This window comes from Cataglyphis hispanica, chromosome 1 (assembly GCF_021464435.1).
Source record: "Cataglyphis hispanica isolate Lineage 1 chromosome 1, ULB_Chis1_1.0, whole genome shotgun sequence".
NCBI lineage: Eukaryota > Metazoa > Arthropoda > Insecta > Hymenoptera > Formicidae > Cataglyphis > Cataglyphis hispanica.
The window spans coordinates 4,656,020-4,679,493 of record NC_065954.1 but is presented as its reverse complement, the minus strand read 5'-3'; the positions used below and the strand labels follow the sequence as shown (position 1 = coordinate 4,679,493).

The 23,474-nt window shown below is 36.0% G+C and overlaps 1 protein-coding gene across 6 annotated transcripts in view; it reads right to left on the bottom strand.

Moving 5' to 3' along the window:
• LOC126859395 (beta-1,4-glucuronyltransferase 1) overlaps positions 1–16,086 on the bottom strand; it is a 30,139-nt gene extending 14,053 nt beyond the window's left edge. For 2 of the 6 annotated variants that reach the window (XR_007688816.1, XR_007688815.1), the window contains exon 1: positions 13,508–14,022. Coding sequence is in view for 2 of the 6 variants with exons in the window: in XM_050610678.1 (XP_050466635.1) it covers positions 13,508–13,612 (105 nt within the window). In the remaining 4 variants the exon portion in view is untranslated. Of the gene's footprint in view, positions 1–859; positions 971–5,268; positions 5,405–13,507; positions 14,023–15,941 lie in introns of those variants that run through there. The other 4 variants (XM_050610692.1, XM_050610678.1, XM_050610685.1 and 1 more) reach the window with 4 other exon arrangements.
• Positions 16,087–23,474: the final 7,388 nt, after the last annotated feature.

Here is a 23,474-nt window from a genome sequence, read left to right as displayed (position 1 = left end):
TATATGATTACGTGACGCGAAACGAAGTATGAAATAATAATCAAGCTCTCTCACGAAACATGAGTTATCGCGACGTCTTGATTAATTATTGTACTCGTTCTTGTAGAAGTCAGCCGAAAACTTGACAAAGAAAGTAATCATAAGACAAATATGTGTTCTCGTTAATGTTGTGTAACATGTTCCCATTAAATCGGCGTGGAACGACTTCCTTTTTTGTCGCGTTTTACGTTCGCCACTTATTCTTCCAGAACCGCGAGGCACAATGTGTCGCCGACTAACGTGAATAATTTCATAGGGACACGTGAGCGGAATAAAACAGACTATGGCGAGATGAGGTCGTCGTGTAATGATGAATCTCGCATTAGTTCTCGACGATGGAATAACGTCCGGAAGAATATTAATTCAGGTACGCGAATCCTTCAAAAAACAGTTGGAAATAGGTATAAAGCATGTTATTTACTTGTAGTAAAGCAAATAATTTGTACATGAAATGTATGCAAAAAGCAGAGAAATCTGCAAATTAATTTTGGTCAAAAAGATATTTGTCAATGTTATGTACATTTAGATATAAGTAAAATACAAGAGGAAGCGCATTTCTTTCAACATTTCTTGTTTAGAAAGTACGCAGATCAAAATGTGCAAAAATTATTGGACCCAAGAAAAAGATCTTTGACTATGTACATGAGGCTAAAGCACAAACGGCAAGAAAATACATCCGGTAAAATGCAGTCAAGCGCGCATGTTGTTCTACACCGTCTCTAAATGTATCAAAACGTGTAATCGGATTACATCTTTTGCGCGTATTTGCGAGAAAAGTTAAAGAAAGCCGACTAAGGGGGTATGTTTAAACTAGGAATACCTCGCTCCCTTCTATAAACAGGGAGATTATCCCAACGGATGCTCCAAGCGAAGAACTTATGATAACACCGCAACGGCTAGCGTTGTTTTTAAACAAACCTATGGAAGTGGTTCGGTCATCGACGAAAACAAACTGACGAGCAACTTGCCGACAACAGCTTGTCGACTGCAGAACAAGAGCCACTTTACTATCTTAATTATTAGTTCGTTAATCGACGAAATCTGTTGCAAAAATCAATGTTTGCTCTATAATGAGATGAGAGAGAGAGAGAGAGAGAGAGAGAGAGAGAGAAGGGGAAGCAGGCTTCAAATATCATAAGCAAAAAAATCCAAAACAGATAAGAATATAATTTAATATAAATATACAAAATATATCTAATATATATAAAAATAATAAGAATCTCGTATATAAAATTTGATGTCGAGAGCACAATCGTTAAACTGAGTGTGTGTCTATCTTCATTAATGAAATAAAAAATTTCTAATAACGCAATCTCTGTACGGCGCTCGCAAAAAAAATATTGATCATCATTTTTCTTCGAAGCAGTAAAATTTCCAATATTACGCTCCTAACTTGATACTGATACAATAATATCGAATAAAAATATTGCCCTAATTTTTGTAACGTTATTCTTTATTATTCTAAAATAATTAAAAGATCTTTTATATTTTTTACTTTGATCGCGCTTTGCACATTTTTATTTATATTTTATTTATATTTTTACCTCTATGATAAATATTTGAAAAACTGACTCTGTGAATATGTCTCTATGATAAATATTTAAAAAACTGAGTCTGTGTATCTGTGCAAGAGAATATGCAATTTTCTATATATTTATTTTCAATAAAATTTCATGAACCAAACTTCGAGACTGAAACTTTGCGCGTTCGAATTCCTCACCGAACGATTCAATATTAAGCTTGACAAAAATCGCGTGACTAAATCATGTTCAACTAACCGATACGGGCAGGAAATCCGCCCTACTGTACCTTGGGGAACAATGTGTTGCTTCGCAAACGTAAACGTCGGTCGTAAGTATTCTGCCGTAGTACAGCAAGTTTCGTGTTCGCAAAGGGCAAAGGGCAGCCGCAGTCTACTAACAGTTGCGAATCTACCGAAAATTATATACATGCCGATAAGAACTTCGCGGCAACCCTTCCTTGCACCGCCCAACATAAACCGCCCGCTTTCCATCTGGATGTTCAACCGGCGGAACTAACACCCGAAGTAAAATCTTCACGCCCAAGGGAGATAAATCATCCTTCAGCTACTTCCACCACCCCCCCCCCTTCCCCTCCCCCTCGATTCCCGACTCACAATCTTCCCGCACAGATCGCCAGCCTCACCTTGGCAGGCAAACCTTGACTATTCGGATGCACCCACAACTCCTCGAGCGAGCATGGGAAGAGAGTCTCGAGTGGAAATGCATCTTCTGAAGGAGTCTTGACCGACTTGGAGAAACGAATATCGGATGCATTAGGGTCACTTGTGTGTGGAACGAGGAGCGCGCGCGTAATGTACTCCTTATGATGTTACATTTCTGCGAATTATAGCCTGCATATATAGTAACGTGTAAAACGCGCGTATGTTTATCCCATGACGCATTTACACGCCTTGGCAAATGTAAATATTTGACGACTCGAAGGCACATTCGACGCGTTATGTCAATTCAATGGAAACTAGTAAGATATTTTCGTGACATTCCGATTGCTATCTTAGCGAAAAAGCGCAAAATCATCGATAAGAAAACAATTTTATTGTATGTTTTAATTCCAGTTTTAGTCCATTTATTTTCAATTTATTATTTTAAATCTTATCTAAAATGCTTCATATACATCAATTTATATTTCATGTAGTAATTGAATAAAATAGTTCAAATTTATATAATAGTAAAAAATTGTTGCAATTTAATTACGAAAATAATCCGAAGTAATATTTCAGTATAAAAAATATAAAATGTTAACTGTTAATGCGAGAATTAATTGTTTAGTATCGATGTAATTTTATGTACTTCCAATTTGTAACACCTTACAATCTAATAACGTAAGGCAATTAAATTTGACTTTCACTTATTACACATTTTTATATATAAAAATGGCGGTTTTGTTGTAGACCATTAAATACATCTTGCAAAAAATGCGGAAAAAGTGCCGTTTTACGGAATTGTTTAAAACAACGGCGGCGACAAACTAAAAGTTTGCGAACTCCGGCGCACTATATTTTTCTTAACGCGCACTTCCCGCGAAAGACCACCATTACACATGACGATAGTAAGTATAACGTAGCAACCACAATTTCGTCATAACTATTTTCTTATAATTTGTTCGGTAAACGCAATTTTTCCACTACCATGTTTTCTTTCCATTTCGCTGCTTGCCGTATCATTATTGTGAAAAAGGTACGAACAAGTACTTCGACCACGCAAGCATCTTTGTTTTGCGTAAAGAGAACCGCAAAAGAGATGTTTGCATCTCCGTGTATGAAAATCTATAAAAATATCGCGCGATGAAGTAAGAGTGATCTTGTAGCACTGTTTTCATTAATATGATATAAAATATTAATCTACAATTAATATATAATTAAAAGAAAAATTAAAATAAAACGCTTGGAATATATTAAGACATTAGTCGCAAAGAGAAGAATTTCGTATAAATATTTATATAAAGTTTAAAAGTTTCTTTCCTTCTGGAAATATTCTACTAAGAATCAAAGCATTATAGTATAATATTGCAGCAATAACGTAATAATAAAATTAACATGGCACAAACACAATAATACAATAAGAAATATATAGAAAATATATAGAATTGAAATTAAAAGATAAGACGATATAATCATTTCTGCATAATAAAGCAATTATGAATATAAAGAGATTATTAAAAAACTTTCACGTGCTACGTCGACAAAACTCGTCGACATTTCTTCGTCGCATCATGTCCTTCGTTGTACACGTTAGTTACTAACGTCCGCGGAAGGTCGTAGCACGTCGACGTCGGGAGAAAACATCAGTTGCAGGGATTTTTATAACCCGGAGTGAAAATCCCGGATGCAACCATGCACGCCGGTGTAAAACGCGAGAAAATTCCAGCCGTCGTCAAGGTTCGCCCGAGAGGACACTGTACCAGCGTTCGTGTCTGGTAGGCAGATGTATTAACTCGTCGTGACGTCAAGCACGACTGCGGGAAAAGAGGGATAGAGGTACGGGACGTCCTCGTGTTCCCTCCGTAAGGATGTTTGCATGCTATTACCGCCAGCAAATCCCTCTACGTCGCGCGCAGCGGACGCTCATTACAATTGCAAGAGAGGTGGGCGCGCAGAAAGTAATATCAGAATGCATTGGGATGTGCATCCGGAAGTGTCCCGAATCCGCGTTCTTCGAAAGGAGCTCGAACACCCGACTCTCTTTTCCTCCTGTCCGCTTTTTCTCTCGACAGCGTGCGACTGGCGAAGTAGTCTCTGCATAAAGAGAGGGAATTTAATATTTTCGAGCTTTTGAGAAGAGAGAACTCTCTCCAAATCTGTTAAAGAGAGAGAGAGAGAAAGAGAGAAAAAGAGATGATCTCCGTCGACATGAGACCACGTGTATAACGTGTTGGTTAAGATCTCGTAAAAATTAGTACATGTATCGATTGACAGATCGATTGGGGATTAGAAGAAATTAATCAAATTATTATTTCGAGCAAATATCTCGAATTTGCGGGAAATATTTATATTTCGATTCAAGTATTATATTACGCGTGTATGCATATGATTGAAGATATAATATCTCTTTCATTATTAGTAAAATTTTGAATTTCAAACTGTTTAATTACAATCTTTCTGTAATCGGTATAAGAATTTCTCTGTGATTTTATCATACACAGAGAATCCGATCAGTGATTACAATGTCACACAGTAACATCAAACGTTCGTTAATCGAGTCTCTACCATAGACTAGCATCGTTCTCCAATAAATGCTGCGCCTTGTACGGTAAGCAATGTGTACACGTCGTTTACAAATACGCGGCGATTGCGGTGACAGTGATTCACACGAGAGGAAAGAGAAAGATCGATCGTTAAATTTATACTAATTGTAAGCTTTGCGTTACCGAAGCCGATCGAACAACAGGACCGTTGAGAGTGCGCACAATTAATTGATATCCATTTTCGAAGCCGTAGACGAATAGTGCACATTAATACAAATGTAAAAATTTAAAAAACAATGATACAATTGAAAGAAAAAGTAAAAAGTTAAAATAATTTTCACTAAAATATAATAATAGAGAGATAAACATATAACAATTGTTCGACTGATAAGTTTGGTTCTTGCAATCGATTATCGCGCATATTCTAGGACAAAACTGTTCTTGTGAGAAATCACGAGTATATCGATTACGTCCGGAAGACTACAAGCTGCCAATGGAACGTACGTTGATGACGGTATACGGCATGCGAAGTTCCAGCGACCTATGGTAATTCAAGCACCATGAAAATTCGTGTGCGCGTCCAAGTAGCTGCTTGCTCCAATGCACGACTACACGAATCCCTCTACACGATACACGAAGAGCCAACGGTGTAGATACTACGTAGATACTGGCGAAGTACTGGCGGAGAGAGACTGTGCATGCCAATGTGTGCGGAAGGTGGAGTCACGGCATGATTGATTATGCGAACACGTTGTTATCACTGATTCAGTCTGCAGCGTGTAGCGCGCGTGTACCGGCTGGGGGGCCGACCGGGGCAAATGTGTGCACATTACACAGCTAACCCATTATCAAATTGTGTACCTGAGCTTTGGTGTGCTCGCGTTCGCGTTTCACGAAGCGAACGTTCCACCGCGAGCAGAAATAAAACTCTATAAAAATTTTTTAACTAATTTCAATAATCAAATGTTTAAGAATTCAATTTTTCCTTCCTCCTTTGAATGTGCTTTAAATCATTAATTCTTCTGTAATAATTAGTACATACTCACAACTCTCTGTACATAAAAGAAATCATAACTTAAAATTTCCTTATCAGAATTTTGGGACATTAAAAAACAATAAAATATTTCCTGAAATTCAACTCAAAATCGAATTCTTAAAAAAAAAACTTAGAATTTTACAGTTCTAATTCTGTGCAAAATAATTGAGCAATTGGCTTGATGAGCATTTCGATAATTCTACATTTATACGCACATCAATAATACTCTAAAATTCAATGAGTACGAACGCACTCGACGAAGGATTATGAGGTTATCGATTGTTTATCCGTTTCACAATGCGTAACAGTGTTCGACATGCGTGCGAAATTATTTTTATACCCAGCGTAAATGAGTTTCCGCACTCGTAACCACCCCAAGAAATCTCATACAATTTTCTCTGTTTGTTTTTCCACGTTGCCCAGATTCCGTTCCGGATTCTGCTAAAGATCCGGTTTGAATAACAAATGGTACCACAAATCGAGTGTTAATTTCATAGTTTTTGAAATCTGTTTCCTATACGTATTATTAGATATCGAGATATCAAAACGCGATATATCTTTTTATTAATGGAATAACAGAATAAAAGAATCGTGATATATTGAATATCTTGTGATGCCTTTATCAATAATGAAATTTGTCATCCGTTATCCGTTCTATCATCCGTCATTCATGTTTCAGTAACTTTTTTTTATTATATAACATGAAAATATATAAAAACATTTTTCTTTGGAATAAGAAAAATAAACATAACTATCTCTTAAAGAAAAAGCAAATAGCGTGCTTCAGGTCGATAGAAAATATTGGAAATCGCGAAAGTATCTTCTTTTATTTACGATTCTTCTTGCCATAAATTACCTCTTCAGCTTAATTAATGAGTTGAATTTTTCATATTTCGCTAATAACATTACAAAATCTTCCATTTTATTTGAATAAAACAAATTTTTCTCTTATATCAAAATACCGATATATCACAAATATTGTTACTTTTATTTTTCTTTTTTATCAAATTTTTAATAATCTTCCATCTGATTCTTTTTTTTTTTTACATTTACACATGTAGTATAGAATGTTTCTGTTTTCATTTACTCTATGCTGGATATCAATCTTGATTTATTATCCCATGCGCGTTGTTTTCGACTTAATCCATGTTCTGTCAAGAATTTATTTTTTTTTTATCTTGTATATTTTTATTTCGCGATTATATTTTATCATACTTTAAAAACATAAATTATATTTTATTCTATTCTATATCAAAGTACGCTGTTACAAAATGACATAAAAGTAAAGCAGATCTATAACAACGAAGATAGTGCGGATAGTGGAAAAGGACTAAATATCGCCTTTCAATTTTGCCATAATTTCATTTTACTTCTAGCTCAGTGCCTAGATGCAACCATTGCGCGCTGCATTGTGCCGGTACAGCGTCGGCGTACATATAACAACCTTAGGTGGCAAAATAAACTGAATACCATTCATTACGCTAACCCATTTCGCGTACAAGCGCAATGTCGAAGGCACCGCTGAAAAGCTGAGAATTGGAAATTCTTTGAAACTCGCCCTTTTTCTCTCCTCACTGCTCCCTTTCTCATCTCGGTTATCACTAACCGCCGGATACATCGATTGAAAAGAGCCAGTTCGTGAGAGATGCGGTTTGCGATAATAAACGAATCTCGCCCATCCTCTCCGTCAAGAAAATAGGCCGACGTGCGTATTATCGAACTCTCGATAGCGATATCTTTCGTTGAACTAAGGACAGCGTTGAATTTCGATAGCTTGCCGTGGGCCGTTTTATGCTAAAAAGGTATTGATAAAAAAATCACTCTATCACCCTGGCGCCACCCTTTCAATGTTCCCGTTTATTTGCTCTCGTTTTTAGTCTGGCAACTTTCGACCACACTTGCTCATGAAAATATACACTCGACTTTATTATCCGTTAATAAATTTCTATATCATTTTTTAAAAGTAAAAAGTAAATGGATTTTAAAAAATCGAAAAATGTATTCGGGTAAACCGGAATTTCTTATCTGTAACTTTATTAGTTCAATTTCTAGTGGCTTCACTTAATTTATTCTCTCTTTATGGGATAACGATATTGGAAATGAGATACTTAGAAAGATACTTGGAAGATAAAAAGGGCGAGAGCTTTTTCCGAAGTATATATCATGGCGTATGCAAATAATTCTTCAATTTGCGTCGCGCTTTGGCCTTCGCATTCAAGATCGTCGCGAGAGAGCTAGGATCCAACGAAATACGTATCAAGGAGCCTCCTTAATTCGTCAACCGGAAACGTAACGTGTAATTACAAACTGCATATGAGTGCAAAAGCTAGTTAGTCGCTTTCGATGAGGGGCGCTTTGAAGATGAATCTTATGGCAAAGTCGTGCGGGCAGAAGTATCAAAAGTTAAGAACGAGAGTCATCATCCTCGTCGCACGCACACACACACACACACACACACACACAAACACACAAATATAACGAAACCACTGCAATTAAGCTATCTTTCTCCTTCGTCTCTTCCCTCTTTTTTCTTCTCTGCTCCTCCGCCTCATGCTTGAACCCATCTTTTTGCGTCTTTACGCGATAATTAGCACATCTTCAATTTTCCTGCTGGTGCACGTATTTGCTTTGCATAACTGCCGAGATAATTAAACAAGCTACAATTCTAAGATGTGTCACTGACAGCTAAGATGCAAAAGGTGGTTCACGACGAGCCGGAAATATGAAAGACGCGGCAGTAGTCGAGCCTACTACTCGAATTTTCTGTTTCTCAGACATGTAAATCATGTCGCGATATCACCTCGAGCTATCTCAACGAATAATTACTGTCTTTCTTTTTTCATGTACAAAAAACTACTAACATGAAGAATTCAGCCAGAAATGATTATGTACACTTCATCGATATAATAAATAAAAAATTATATCTCAAAAAATGCAAATTGTGAATATAACTTTTATATTGATGGAGAGCATGTACGTGCATTTATAGGAGCGTTTAATAATATATTCAGTGAATTCTGCATAACATCCTGCTAAATAAAATCGAGTTGTAGACATGTTTAATCTGATGAAAAGCGATTTACTCTCTCTAAAATAATTTATTTTAAATTTCTGAACAAATATATCCCCAGCCTCTCTGTCTCCCTCTATCTATCTTTACCTCTTAAATGCGAGTAAAAAATATTTGATATATTTGTGTTTTTTCAATGAACTCTAAATTTAACTACATACTCCTCAATTTATATAAAAATAAATCAAATAATACCAAACAATCTGAATTACTTTAATTTGTATATAGAGGTACACACAACAATTCGTGTGCAGAGAGAAAAATTTTTCGTGGATTTTTCAAGTACAGAAAATTAAATAACTCTCTCATAGATCTCTTATTTCAAAACCTGTAAATATTATATCCAATAAACGGAATGTGAAAACATGTTCGCCGTTTAATAAGAGCCCTTCATCAAATTTAGCACATTGCGATCGAACATTATTCCAAGATCATATTTCACAGAATCGCCGTCGTGTGTCCCATAAAAAAAAAAAAATAATAGGAATTCCTGTAAATACATGCAATATATGCGAAGTGAAAGCGCGGACGTCGAACAAAAAAAAGAAAGAAAAAATTTGTATCCCACAGAACGCGAGGAACTTCAGACGGACAGTGTCGATATTCGGCATCCACTGTAATGCAACGTTTTCGAATCGCATATCTGCTATGCATCCGAACCCATTGAAAACACAGCCGGAAACGATAAAACAATATACCTGGTCGCGCTCGTGAGCCTTGCATTGAAAACACTTGGAAAATGTATTGAAAACACTCGAAAATGATTGAAATCAAACAAGTTACGAGGTTGAGAGAGAGAGAGAGAGAGAGAGATGAGTGCAAAAGAGAACTCTATCTCTCTATCGGACATTCCAAATACATGGGGTCGATAGTTCAGATCGAACCAACGATTTTGGACGCTGCTCGTTGGCAGGAGATACTATCAACGAGAGCAGTGGCACAGAAGGGTAACTCGACCGCGGATAAATTGGTCGTTTCGGGATTGCTATATCCACGGTGTATCCACGTCGAGTATTCCGCTATATTTTCGCTTCAGGCTGGTCGATCAAGCATCCGGTGGATTATACGAATGCTGATTTTCGTCAACTCATTCAACGATGCGACGTAACGCGAACGAAAAATCTAATTACAAATATCTAGCACTGCATTTATACTACTGATACTATTTATATTACTGGTGCACCTGGCGCACTATATATTTTCTCCTAAAATCTTTCCAGACGGTCAATCATATGTTGACAATGATAACTTGTAATATTTATAAAAGTATTACATTATTAAATCTTTTTTTTCGATTATTATTTAAAAGTTATTTGAAATCTTGCTCTTTTTAAATGACAGCGATTGATTGACTTAATAAAAAATGCACTGATGTGCAAATGTTACGCACAACTCTCTCACGAGATCATCTCTTTATATTGTATTTATCTCTAAAATTTTCAGATATGAATCAGCGCATCACATGTAATTATTCATTGTATATATGGAAACCCATTTGATAACCGCGATATTTTACGAAACGTTAGCAACAGCCAATTATTTCACAAATAATGGCTACCATTATCGACGAAATAGGAAGATTACAAAACAATAAAAAAAAAATTACATTTTTATTGTTTTAAAGAGATGTTCGGTGAAGTAAAGCGCTTTTTAATTTTTTACGCACAATATATCCGTAATATAGTGTGAAATGTAGGAAATTTGTAAGGTAATTATATTGATACACAATCGATAAATAATTGTATTCAATCAATAACAATGTGTTTCTCTTAATATTTGCGAGCACAATAACAATTAATAATTATTATTTAAACTTAATGTTTTTATTGTTGGTATTAATGCAAAAGCCATTAGCATGATACGAATTTGTGTCGGCTAGCTCGTTATAAAAAGGTCTTCGTACCTGATGTGCGATAACAAACGCGCCGCAATTAAAACATAAATAATCGCGGTTTACATAAATAATCGTCCGTGTATCGACGCGGCCGTTAATGTGAAACGCTGTTAATTATTAGATTTATTCGTTAATAATTGCCTGGCAGAGTGATGAGCAACGCCGATAATTAACGGGACAACGCAACACAGTGAGCGAATCAACGCGTGATGAATCTGCAATTAGGAAAAAACCATCATCGGCTGCACGGACATTTATGAAATATACAAACTTATGGAAGCATAAAATATGTATAAAATCATCATTCGCGCTCGAGAAACGTTTTATTTATGCATTAAGCGAGCAATAATTACGTTATTGACAATTATTTCGATAGAGTGTCGTTAAGATAAAATGCTATAATCATAATTTATTTGAACTGCTGTGAACAATTACGTGCACACTTCTCAAGTTACATTATCAAGTTACATAAAGCTTTGCATAAAGCTTATATCAATATATATTAATAACGCGGGAAATATTAGTAGCGTTGTAACTCAGAGCGCTTCTTAAGAAAAATAAGAAAAAAGGATTTAAGTTATTGCGCGAGGATATAGCCGCGATTTATAAGCGATCAACAAACTGTGATATTAAATACATCGCACACAACAAAGAGCAATATATATTTAAGCGTTAATGATTTGTTCTGAAATAATACAATCCCTATTATCACTGCAGCTCGCAGGATATAAGTCAATAATATTTATCAATGTTTTATAAAAATTTATAAAAAATATATTTGTTTTATAAAAAATGTGATTATTTTATTTATATTTATTTATTTCATTTTACTTATATATATATATATATATATATATATAGATATATATATATATATATATATATATATATATATATATATATAAAATATATTTATCTTGAGAATATATCAATAATATATTTCTATATATTTCTAATTTCTTTTTTTCCTTCAATCTATTTATAATATATTTATCGTATCGATATATTGGAAATATAGAAACGTATAGCATTTCATGACGTAATTAATACGAGCCGACAATTGCTCGTGTGTCGCGATTGTATCGTTGAACCGTAGAACAATGTAGTATGAATACGCGTGTAGGGAAAGCGCGCGTATCAACACTTCTCGCTCGCGTCGATTCATTAAGACAGCTTTCATAGGGTCGGGTAACCGACGCGATTATTGCCTCGCCTGAAGCGTCCCAATCAACAGAGCGTCAGGTATCCTTGTATAGATGAGCGCGTGTCGAGGGACGGATGGGCATAAACGAATGGGCGGGGAGGAGGGAGAGAACGGAAAGAAGGGGGAGGGGGGGAGGAGAGGAAGGAAGTGCGAGAAAAGGGAGTCGAACCGAGCGAAATAGAAGATAATTCCCATTGTTCCGCGTTGGACGCCCGCGAGGCGCCCGCCACTTCAAAGCCTCGTTGCGCACGCCAGTTCGCCTCTATCTCTTCCGAGCCGTAACTCTCTCATCGAACCCGGCGTCTGGCAGTTAATGAACTGCCCTTCGGCAGTAGTAACGTACATATTCGCCGTCCTAGGAACCCAGCCAACCGTTGTAGAATCATTATCCATTTACATAAAGGGCTGCCGCGGAATCGAAGCTGAAGGTTTAAGTACGGACATTTCGTTTCTTTTCTCTCTCCCTTCGAGAACTATCCTCTTCTCTTAGTTACGAATTAATAGTCTTTGATCAAACAAATCGCGATTTTCACCGTGCAACTGCGCGAACGTAAAAAAAGTTGGGTATTACTATAGGAAATTATATAATTACAAGACGTTTATTAACGCTCTTTACGCTCAAATGATCCGAGTGGATGCGTACGATTTTATTACAGAAGCCATATGGATTATATAAAGTTATGTTTGTATATTATAAATTAATTCTTACCGAAATTGAAGTTTAAGAAAATATGTGATATATATGATTTTATTACTGTACATATTTATACATTTATATATATGCAGATATATATAAAAATTTATTTAAAAAAATTTATATATTTTATTATATATTTATTCTCTTTCACATCTTTCTTGTTTACTAGTAAAAACACCGAATTAAAATATAAATTTAATATCGACGACATAATACTATAGCTACGAAAAATTCCAAGTCGGGTATAATCTCGTAAACGTGCCTACTAATTTTCTGGATCGTTATCAACAATAGTTGATGCAGACAACATTGCAAATATCTATCACGAATAAAGTATCCGTGCATATATCCGCGCAGGGGAAGATGCCTATGTATATCGATGTGATAAATTAAAAATAAGATAGCAACATAGCTATCTCAACTGTCAATGTTATAGATCGCTCAAACTTACATTACATTAATTAAAAATTAGCACAATTTTAGATGCTAGCTTGTGGATATGTATAATACATACCAATCAAACTAAAACTACGCTAAATACGCCAAATCAAATGAAGTGGGAAAAAATGAAAGAAAAAAACCCGAAATTTACGGAAATCAAAAGTACTTCTACGAACACGTGAGAATTGTTTCATCTTGAGTGCTGACACCTTTCCGTTAGACACACGGCTGACACGTTCGTCAGCAACGTCAACACAAGAAGCAAGGCGAGTATAGCGTTGCTCCATCGTCACTCACAACAAACCCCACTCGCGTGCAGTCGTCATTCCCCGAACGGTGACGAGCGCCGCCGCGGCAACCCCCTTGTCATCGCTCGCAGGGCGCCTCGCTCGCTTACTCACCTGAACCATTGATGTGTGATGGCACGCGAGACAGACCTCCTCCCCGCTTGACGGCAGTCTGATGGCGTAATCGGCCAACTCGGGTTGACGACGTTTACCGTACATCCGCCGTCGTCGTCGGTGGTGGTGCCGTCGACGCGGTACGTCCTGATGGACGACGACGCTCACACGCTCGTTCGCGCAACCACGCCCGCGAGTCTCTCCCGCCGCGCACGAGGGACACGTCGAAGTGACCCGAGGGAGAAAAAAAGAAAAGAATCTTGCGTTTATTTACGGATATATATCCCAGGCCTGACGAGTTATCAACCTCGACGACAGTTCTCTCTCACTCGTGCGAAACTCGCTGCAGCGTGTCGGCAGATCAATTCCGCGCATGCGACAAGCGCGCGCGCAACCGGTGGATCGATCAACCCTTCACGGCGGATAACGCCACGTTCCTTCATGATATCCCGCGAAAGTCTATCGTCGCGACAAGGATCGAGTAGAATAGAATAGTGCAGGGTAAGACCAAATAATCGGTTATTTGCAAGAGACATACAATGTTTTCTAATATTTTCTAATATTTTTCTATATTCTAATGCGGTTAAACTTGTATAATTAATAATTTTGGAAATATGTATTTATACAATATATGTGAAAAATAGTTTAGTATCTAAAAATAATGATAAAAATTTTTGTGGTTAACAAATATTTGCTCCATCTAATCTCGCGTTTTTTTTTTTGTATTGTGTGTCATTGATCTTTATTAAAAAATCATTACTAAAATTATCGAAAATGCAAAAATTATTGAAACATAAAAGCGACTGTAACTCGGAGAAATGAATAAGGATCAATTTCCCGGACTTTCATTTCACAACGTGAAATGAAAAAAAAATATTAGAAAATTTCAGACTCGATAAATTGAGAGGCGAGTAACGTTGGTAACTCTATGCGAAGCTTGCGAAAGTAATTTCAGCCGCAGGCAATGAATATATTGTTCAGAAGCAGCGCTTGATTATAGAAGCGTAATAACAGATTTAGCCGTGACCGTGGCAGCGGAATCATCTTCTCGGAGAACAACAGTAGCGCATTTACATATTCAGAAGAGCAGCCGCAACACGATGGGAGCGAACACTTTACGGTCGCTGATTTTCCGGATCTTTAAGTTTAACTCGGCTGCGTAAAACGCCACGTGGATCATGACCGATAAAAATATTCTCCTGGTACTCGTCGGTTCCAACTATCCCGCGTGCGATTCGCTCTTGGCAAGAGCGCTCATTTTCCGCACGATCATCGTTCTCTAGGTGGAAAGAACTTTGAATAATTCTAGAACCGTGCTGAGAAATACAAGTTTTCGTTATACAATTGCATATCGTAGAGGGATTCGTCTGCATGCATGCTGAAAAGTGCACATAGTAAAAAAAAAAGAGAAATAGATATTTAAAAACATAGTATATATAATGCGATTAATGAATAAAAATAAATGAAATTGAATGATATATTCGTAAAATTTTAAAAATTTTTAGCTTTTTTTCTTTTTGACTAAAGCTATCGCGTAATGTAGAAGAAAACAGTTCGACTTTATTGACAAAATGACTCGATTTTTCTTTTCGATTAAGATTTCAAGTTTCTATAATAATACATCACAAGACAGTCTGATATAAAGATATCTCTGCTGTAGAAATATTTTGTAACATTTATACACACACACACACACACACATATATATATATATATATATATATGTTTGTGTTTACGTCCATACGTATTACCGTCGCAACTCGTTTCGTCGCGGCATCAAGGGGTAACGGATATAGCGGACATACGAACCGTCAGAACATTGAGTGAATTATTTATTTGAATGGAATTAAGTTTAAATATTTTATCCTCAGACTAATCTCACGGGTACAAGTGCAATTTATTTACGGGCATCTCGTCGATCTGCCAAGTCTGCCAACTGCGTCTCGACAATATAAGCACGCTTGTGACAAAATATGGAAGTATAGAAGTTCTTGACGAGAGCTGACCGGATCGGTTTACGAGAAACGGATCACGATACGATCGAAAATAAAGCTGTCCATCTGTGGAAACGAATAATCGATATTGCGATATTTCATAGACTCATAGCGAGTATCTATCCATGTACCGTAATAATTAATATCACTTTCAAATTTAACTGGGTCATTTTAAAACGTACACATTTGTCGTATGTTACGTATATGGCGAGTTATTTCACATAAATATAAAAAATGATAGAAGATATAGATCTACGAATATAAAGTACGTGTAAACAGGATGCGATGGATAAATATACGACGAAAAATAAACCGCAGTAAAATATTGTTTCGCAGTTGTAAAAATAGACCGTTAGATAGAATAGTCGCATGTAAGTCACAAAAGAAAATAAAAAGTTATAATAGTGATTTTTATTTATTTACCTGAACGCTCTATTTACCTGAACCAGTCGTGATCAAGAGTTTAACGCTTGACGCATAAGACGATCCGCCAGTTTCTTCTCCTGTAAGTGACGCTGTTGCAAAGTCTCCAAGTACGGATCTTCAAGAACATCATATGAAGCGAGCGATGAACTGAAATTCGGCGTTTTCTCAAGCGTTTCGACCTCTCGGGACGGCGATGCTTCGCTCGTGATGATTTCCTTTTCCTTCGGATGTCTGACAGGACACTTTAAGAGACTCTCTTGCATCGCGCAGTCCGTCTCAGGGATCCTTGAGTTTTCACGATCCTGAAATAAACGAGACAATGTTATCGACAATGATCTTGCCGCGCGACTTCTTTCAGTTTCTCCACTCCATTACGGAGATACACGAATAATTGCACGGCAGAAAAGTCAGCTAGAGTATCGGAGAGCGAGGTCGCAAAGAGCTCAATTTACCTTTGAGGCGGCAGCGTTCCGATCCTTCAAAGGGGGCAAGAAACATTTTTGAGCGATGGCGCGTCTCGACTGTGAACACAAAGAGGATAAGTGCTCGCGGGAGTGGGTGAATCGCTTTGATCGAATAAATAGGAAGAGAAGACGGAAGAATCAAATGATATTCACGGACTGTGATTTTACACTTTGACTCGTGTCGATAGTCTCGCGAGTCTTTTCCAGCGAGAATAATATAGATAAGCATCATTTATTTTACTTTAGAAATACGAATGGGTTCTGTATAACAAATAAAATAAATAATATAATACACATTGATGTTAAAAAAACAATTTATATATAATATTTTGTATTGAAGCATTAATTTTTTACATTATGTAAAATAAAGAAATATAGGAAGCTTGTATATGCGTTGCTTGTATATGTGTGTGTGTGTGTGTATGGAGGATAGAAATATAATATTTTGCTTCTAGAAACTAAATATTTCGAAAAAATTTACTCTTTATTCTTTCTTAGAACCGGAGAATTAAAAAGAAGCAGAGATTAAATTAAATTTCGATTATATAAAAAGATAAAATTCGACCGACGAGACCGTTTAAATACAATTAATATCGCAGCTTTTCCTTCATCGTGACAAGATATCACACCAATGTTGGCGAATAAGAGATGCGTATCGTGTACAAGCATAGAAAACACACTGCAAATGGAATGTCTGCTGTGTAGTATGCGAATCACGAGATTACTTCTCATGAGAAGCATAACATGTACGCAGATCCATGTACGCAGAGCGTCGCTATTCCCTCTTATTCCCTCAATTTCTGCCTATGCTCGTGGTCGTTGTGGTCTGCAGTAGTAGCTTTGTACGAATAATTGAATTTACGTGCGGATAACGGCACTTCGGCGAGGGTTACTTCTATACGGCCATTGCTCGTCCGTTATGCGAACTTGCATCAATCGCATCTTATATCTATGCGAACCTAATGTCATAATGAAAGTTCTTGGCAACGAATAAATCATACGCAGAAAGATAGTAAAAGAGAAATCAAATTCAATAATATAATTTTAAAAATCGTGAAATAATAAAATATTTCATTATACATACAAAGCCGGAAATCGTAACAGTGATCAGATAATCATTATAAAATCACAACAAAATCTTAATATAAGAATTTTATTCTATTACACTAAATTTGTGTTTATTAAAATAATTACATTAGAATTACAGACCAAATTTAATTTTTCGTTATTCAGATCACATAAATATTTTATTTCTAATTCAGCACTATTCATTAAACTAAGCAAGAAACGTGAACAAACGTTACTAGTGGGCGTTCATTAACGGAGCTTCCAATGGATGTTAAAACAATATTGTGAATTGTCTCTACAACCTTGATCAAGATACAGTATTTGCATGAGGAAATTGGACGGATTCACTGTTTACGTCGCTCGTCTACATCTGCGTGTCGAAACAACGCAAATTTATCTATTATTCTTATAATACGCAGAATAAAGGTTCATTATATTTTTATAATACGCGAAATATAAAAAAAAAATCCGTGTAATATTATGTATCGTCTATCTGCGAATTAATGTAACGTAAAATTTCCATTACTTTTATAATTTGCAAAGTTTAAGTAAAAGATATTCCTTAACGTAAAGCTATACCATCATGAGATGATAGCATCCTGTACACACAATTGATTCTTCCGGCGTTGGATCGGCCAAGTGGAAACACACGTAGTAGCATAACCACGGCACGGTGTTCCGCGCGAATAATCGTTAAGCTCGAACCTTTGTAATCTCGCGAGATCAGATCGTGAGCGCGTTCCCGGTTGAAATGGAATAATTGAATACAAGTTGCCAAAGTGCAATTGACTTAGCCGTGGCCGATACGAAACTAAGTTATTCTCGGAATTGTATCTAGGGAATGGAGCGCGCGAATGGAGGATACGACCCGACGGAATTTCATTCTACCGTTATGAATATTTTGTCTCGCAACGAGACTATCTCCGCCGCGCGTTCCTGATATCTTTCATCTTGCGAATCGCAACGCGTCTTTTCTAACGTACCCCTCTGCTCTTGATGTATAATACATTTCATTCATAAGGATATCGAAATGTGCCAGCGCCGCCGTTAAATGTGGATTAAAAATATAGATCAGAACAAATGCAAGAAAAAATATAATCTGTATAAAAATATAATTTATAATTTATATAAAAATAAATCTATAATAGATCTATAATAAATCTATAATTTATATAAAATAATCTACAATAGTAATAACTAGGTTGGTAAAGTTTTTATAAAATGATAAGATAAGCACATAATTCAATATGTGGCTTTTTATTTCTTCGATTCGTTAGAAAGTCGAATAACAAAGTTGGCCTTTATTTTCAATCTGCTAATATAAATTATTATACTAGTCACTCGTTACGATTCAATTGATCTCGCGAATAAATAGAATAATGGTTATTAAAATTTCATAGCTGAATCGCCGTCGACACAATTAAATGAGAAATTGATATATCAGCGAAAGCAAATGGGTAATGACTAGCGCCAGAACAAGATACGCTGCTGGAAAGAGGAAGATAGAATATAGAAGGGGAGAGAAAAGAAAAACGCGGTCCCGGCATTGTTAACGCGGAGTGGTACGTACGTAATTAATTTCATTTATAAATCTTGCGGCCGGTCATTACGAGGCTTGACTTTCACGAGTGCGTCGGGTAAAACGAGCTAGTGCCCGTCAGCAATCTGCCTCTTTTGCATCCTCTAATTGGCAATTAAATATCGACCGTAACGGAACCGAATGCCATCGATGCTAATTTATCAAGCACAAACCGCGATTCTTGCCTCGTCCATTATTTTTTTTCGACATTATATTCCGCCGGATGGTCGTCAACGCGATTGTACTTACAAATGATTCGCCGCGCGAAGCGGAAAAGCAAATCTCTGCAGAAACGCAATTACGGGTTCTCAGATATGCACGAGTGTCGGATGAAACTTTCCGGAATCTCATTTTCGATAATGCCCGGATTCCTCGATCGAGTGCACACATTGTCGGCAGCGAAATAAGACGCCTGTTCTAACCGAGTGTCATTTGTGATCGCGAACAAAGATTACGTAAATAAAGACAGCACGCGCTTACAATTAGCTGTGTAAAGTACGATACTACTATATTGGTCCATATTACTTTTTGTTTTGTTTAGAACACCCCTTCTCTTACATACAAATCTTAAATGAATATCTAAATAATGTAATGTATAGGGTAAAAAGAGGACATGAGAAATATCAGTATTTTATTTATAATTTAAAGTCTAGATTATAATTATTTGTAATAACTTAAAGTCAAAAGTCTACATAAACAAAGAGAAAAATAAAATAAAGATTCAAATCAAGTAAAAAATTCAGCTTTACTACTGTCATGCGAAAAAATGGCACAATAACTGACTCAGCCACGTATAAACTTGACAGCAATGTATATTTAAATCTTGTAGAAGAATGGGATATAATTGTCAATGTTATCGATTTAATCCTTCATGCCTAAGATAAACCGTAATCGGTAACCTATCGAAACGCGTGAATATATACTCGTACCTTGAGTCTTCTCGTTCGTTGCAGTATCTGCTCACGATTGCGCGCGCTAACCGAGTCTCCGTATGATCTCCGGCGCATCAGCCATTCTCTCTGCAACAACAAACAACCCCTGAAGCTACTACTACTATTACTACTACTACTACTACTACCACCAGTTTGGTCTAGTGAAACTTTCAACCTAAACATGCCGCCGCGCTACGTCTGACTAAAGGCTTTATTTACTTTTTGCGAAAGTTCAGCGCGACGAGGGGATAGTCTCTGCGGCTTGCGCGCATACGTCTGCACTTGTGTGCATACAAGAGTATACAGGCGGCCGCAAATTTGCGGACAGATGTGGTTATAGATTGCTGTTTGCCGTGAAGAGGCGTACACCGACGAAGGTACAAGTAAACATGACATACGAGTAATATCTTTCTAGATATAACAAAGTCTGAATTTAATACCGAGATGTACATATATCTTCATAGTATATATATCATTATACATTTATGCATTTCTTATAGATTCCCATGATATATTTTAATAAATCTTGCATAGTAATATAAACCTGATTAAAGTACGAAAAATACAAAAAATGCAAAAAGATATAATATTTGATATTCATTGGATACAGCAAATATTATATAAAGGCTCCTAACATATTATTCAGTACACTATTTAGTGTTTATTTAATAATTAATGGCTGGTGTGACGATTGTCTAGTATCAAAAATTTATATTGATCTATTTAAATACGAAAGCGTCAAATATTATTTCAATTAGTAAATGCCAACATTTGACCCAAAAAGATTTATTAAACACAAAAATATTCAAAGTATGCGAATAATATTTTTATCAAAAGTATTTTTAAATATCAGAAATTGTAAAAATCTCACAAATTGTAATAGTCACAAATATTCACGTTTGGCTCATCCTAACTCGTCATTTATACATCGGTAAAAACATATCGCTGATGTTTGCAAAGGAAATTTTAAGATTATGAAAGTCATATTTGATGACGAATAGAAGAATTAATTGTTTCTTTGTGATTGCGAATTATATTATGCTTACAAGTCTTTGCAGACACAGCAAGGTCGATCGAGCTAGTTGCATCAAAAATCATCGGCTGCCAAGTCGACCCGCTCGAATCCGATACAAAGTAGATTATGCAAATGCTCATCGAAGTCGATGACGAAGAACCCGGTAGAGAGGTTGGAGATGGGATAACGAAAAGAAATAGAGAACGGGATAGACCGAGCAGCAAACGGCAGAAAAAATAAAAGTAGCAATTGAAACAGATAAATGGAAGGAGAGACAAAGACGAAAAAAAATCACATCTGACAGAAGGGACAGATGAGTCAGGATGAAAGACGCTCTCCTTAAAAAATAAATGAGCCAACAAACCATTTTTATATTTTCTGATATATGCAATATTAGCACGTCACATCTTCTTTCCTAATATATTTAGCGTAAATATATTACTAAATAATAATTAAAAATCTCTATTTTCTTATTATTGTTGTCGTATAAAATAGTATAATTATCTAAATATTTTATTTAAAGATAACAGCACAAATTTTTGATATTTGAGCAAGCGTTGCGTCATTCGTTAATATTAAATAAACATAAAATTGTATACTGAATAATATATTAGAAATTTTTATATTACTGTATCTAATGCAATGATATTTTTTCGTATCTTATATATACATATAATCAGAATTATATTATATTACTATACGAGATATATTAAAAGATATGATAATGACATAGTATTGATTTTTTATTGTATTATAATAATTTAATAAAAACAATACACATAATTATATATGAAATATGTATCTGTGCACGCGCGCATATATATAACTGTGCAAAGCATAATAAAGTATTATATGTATTATATATAATCACATTTTACATTTTAAATATAACACTTTGCAACGTAATATTACATGATTACAAATTAAAGTAATTGCTTACTGACGTTAATAAATAATTAAACATTTATGGATTTATTTTAACATTTAGTAATATCTGATTGGATATTTATTAATGATACGATATTAATACCAGGATCCAAACTAGTTAACGTCACGCGTAATTATCGGCCATAATATCTTTTAATAAATCGGCATAATTATAAACATTCTGTCAGTGTCTCTTTAGCCACCACTGTCATCCGCGGACATTTCGTCGGCTTACTCATCGACGTTTCATTTAAAATATTTAAACTGTCCGTGAGGGCGATGTCAGCGGCGACAGTGATAGCGGCGACTTTGTCGGGAACAAATTTGCCACCGTATATTGCTGTACTTATCTGCTCTCGTGCCTGGGCGTACCTAGTAATCCCGGATAATAGCCTGCGAGTGTACAACGAACGCGCGCGCTTATATAAGAAACACCCGGATAAAAGTCCCTCCGGGTCTTCTCTCCACAGCGTTCGCTGTTAGAGCGGAAATTCCTGTTCGCCTGTACTTGGATCTGGTATCGGCGAAGTTCGATTGCGCAATTGAAGCTTTTTACGGCTTTACGTGTCGCGGTTCTCTATAGCGTCTAATTGCAGATAACGTATTGGCATGACGCCGCTCTTTTGCGAGATGCCTTCCTATAGGGCGCACTTTATACTTTATACTTTCGTATAATAGGATTCTTTGACTTATTCGATATCGATTTTGAATCAAGAGATTTTTATTCGGGCGCCATCGTTTTTTATATATATATATAAATATATATATATATATATATATATATATATATATATATATATATATAAACCTTTCTGATTAAAGTATGAAATAAAATACCAAAGTAAGGTGCAATTTTTTTAGTTAAATAAACAATGAATCAATATTAATTATTTCTATCTCTAATGCTTTTAATCTATAACAAAATACTTATTAAATTTATTAATCCATTTAATCAATTATAATTATATATTGTATTGATAAAATATTTTTTGCATATTTAATTAAATGTTTTTGCACTGATTTGACTGTACAACAAAACAATTTTTAAAAATATTTTTTAAGCTTAGAACATTATTAAAATATACATTTTTATAAAAAATATATATCAAATTAAAGTAACTTATATGATTGACGTGCGGCAAACGTGTACGCGCGCTAAACAAGTTTTATCGAGCTCGTTTTCCGGTCGCTCGCGGCGCTTAGAGAAGGAAACCTCATCCTTGCTTATCCGACGGAGGTGAAACACCTTGAAACTTTTTACCGTGCACCCGCCATGCTCTCCGCCCGCGGCTCCAGGAAACGATGTTGAGGAACCCTCGTGATGCAGTAACGAAGCATTTCCGCTTGTCCCGAGGCACGCTTAAAGAGAAAGGGTTTCCGACGTTCCGAGGGCGGATGATGGCTGCTCCCGTGTGAAGCCGCGTGAAATTTTAATTTCCAATCTGCTAAAATTGTTCCCGCGAAAACGGTACAACGAAGCGTAACTCTCGGAATCCTAGTTTTCTTTCAGACACACGCGCGAACGAACACACGGATCGGTCCGCGGCCAGATACTGCATGGT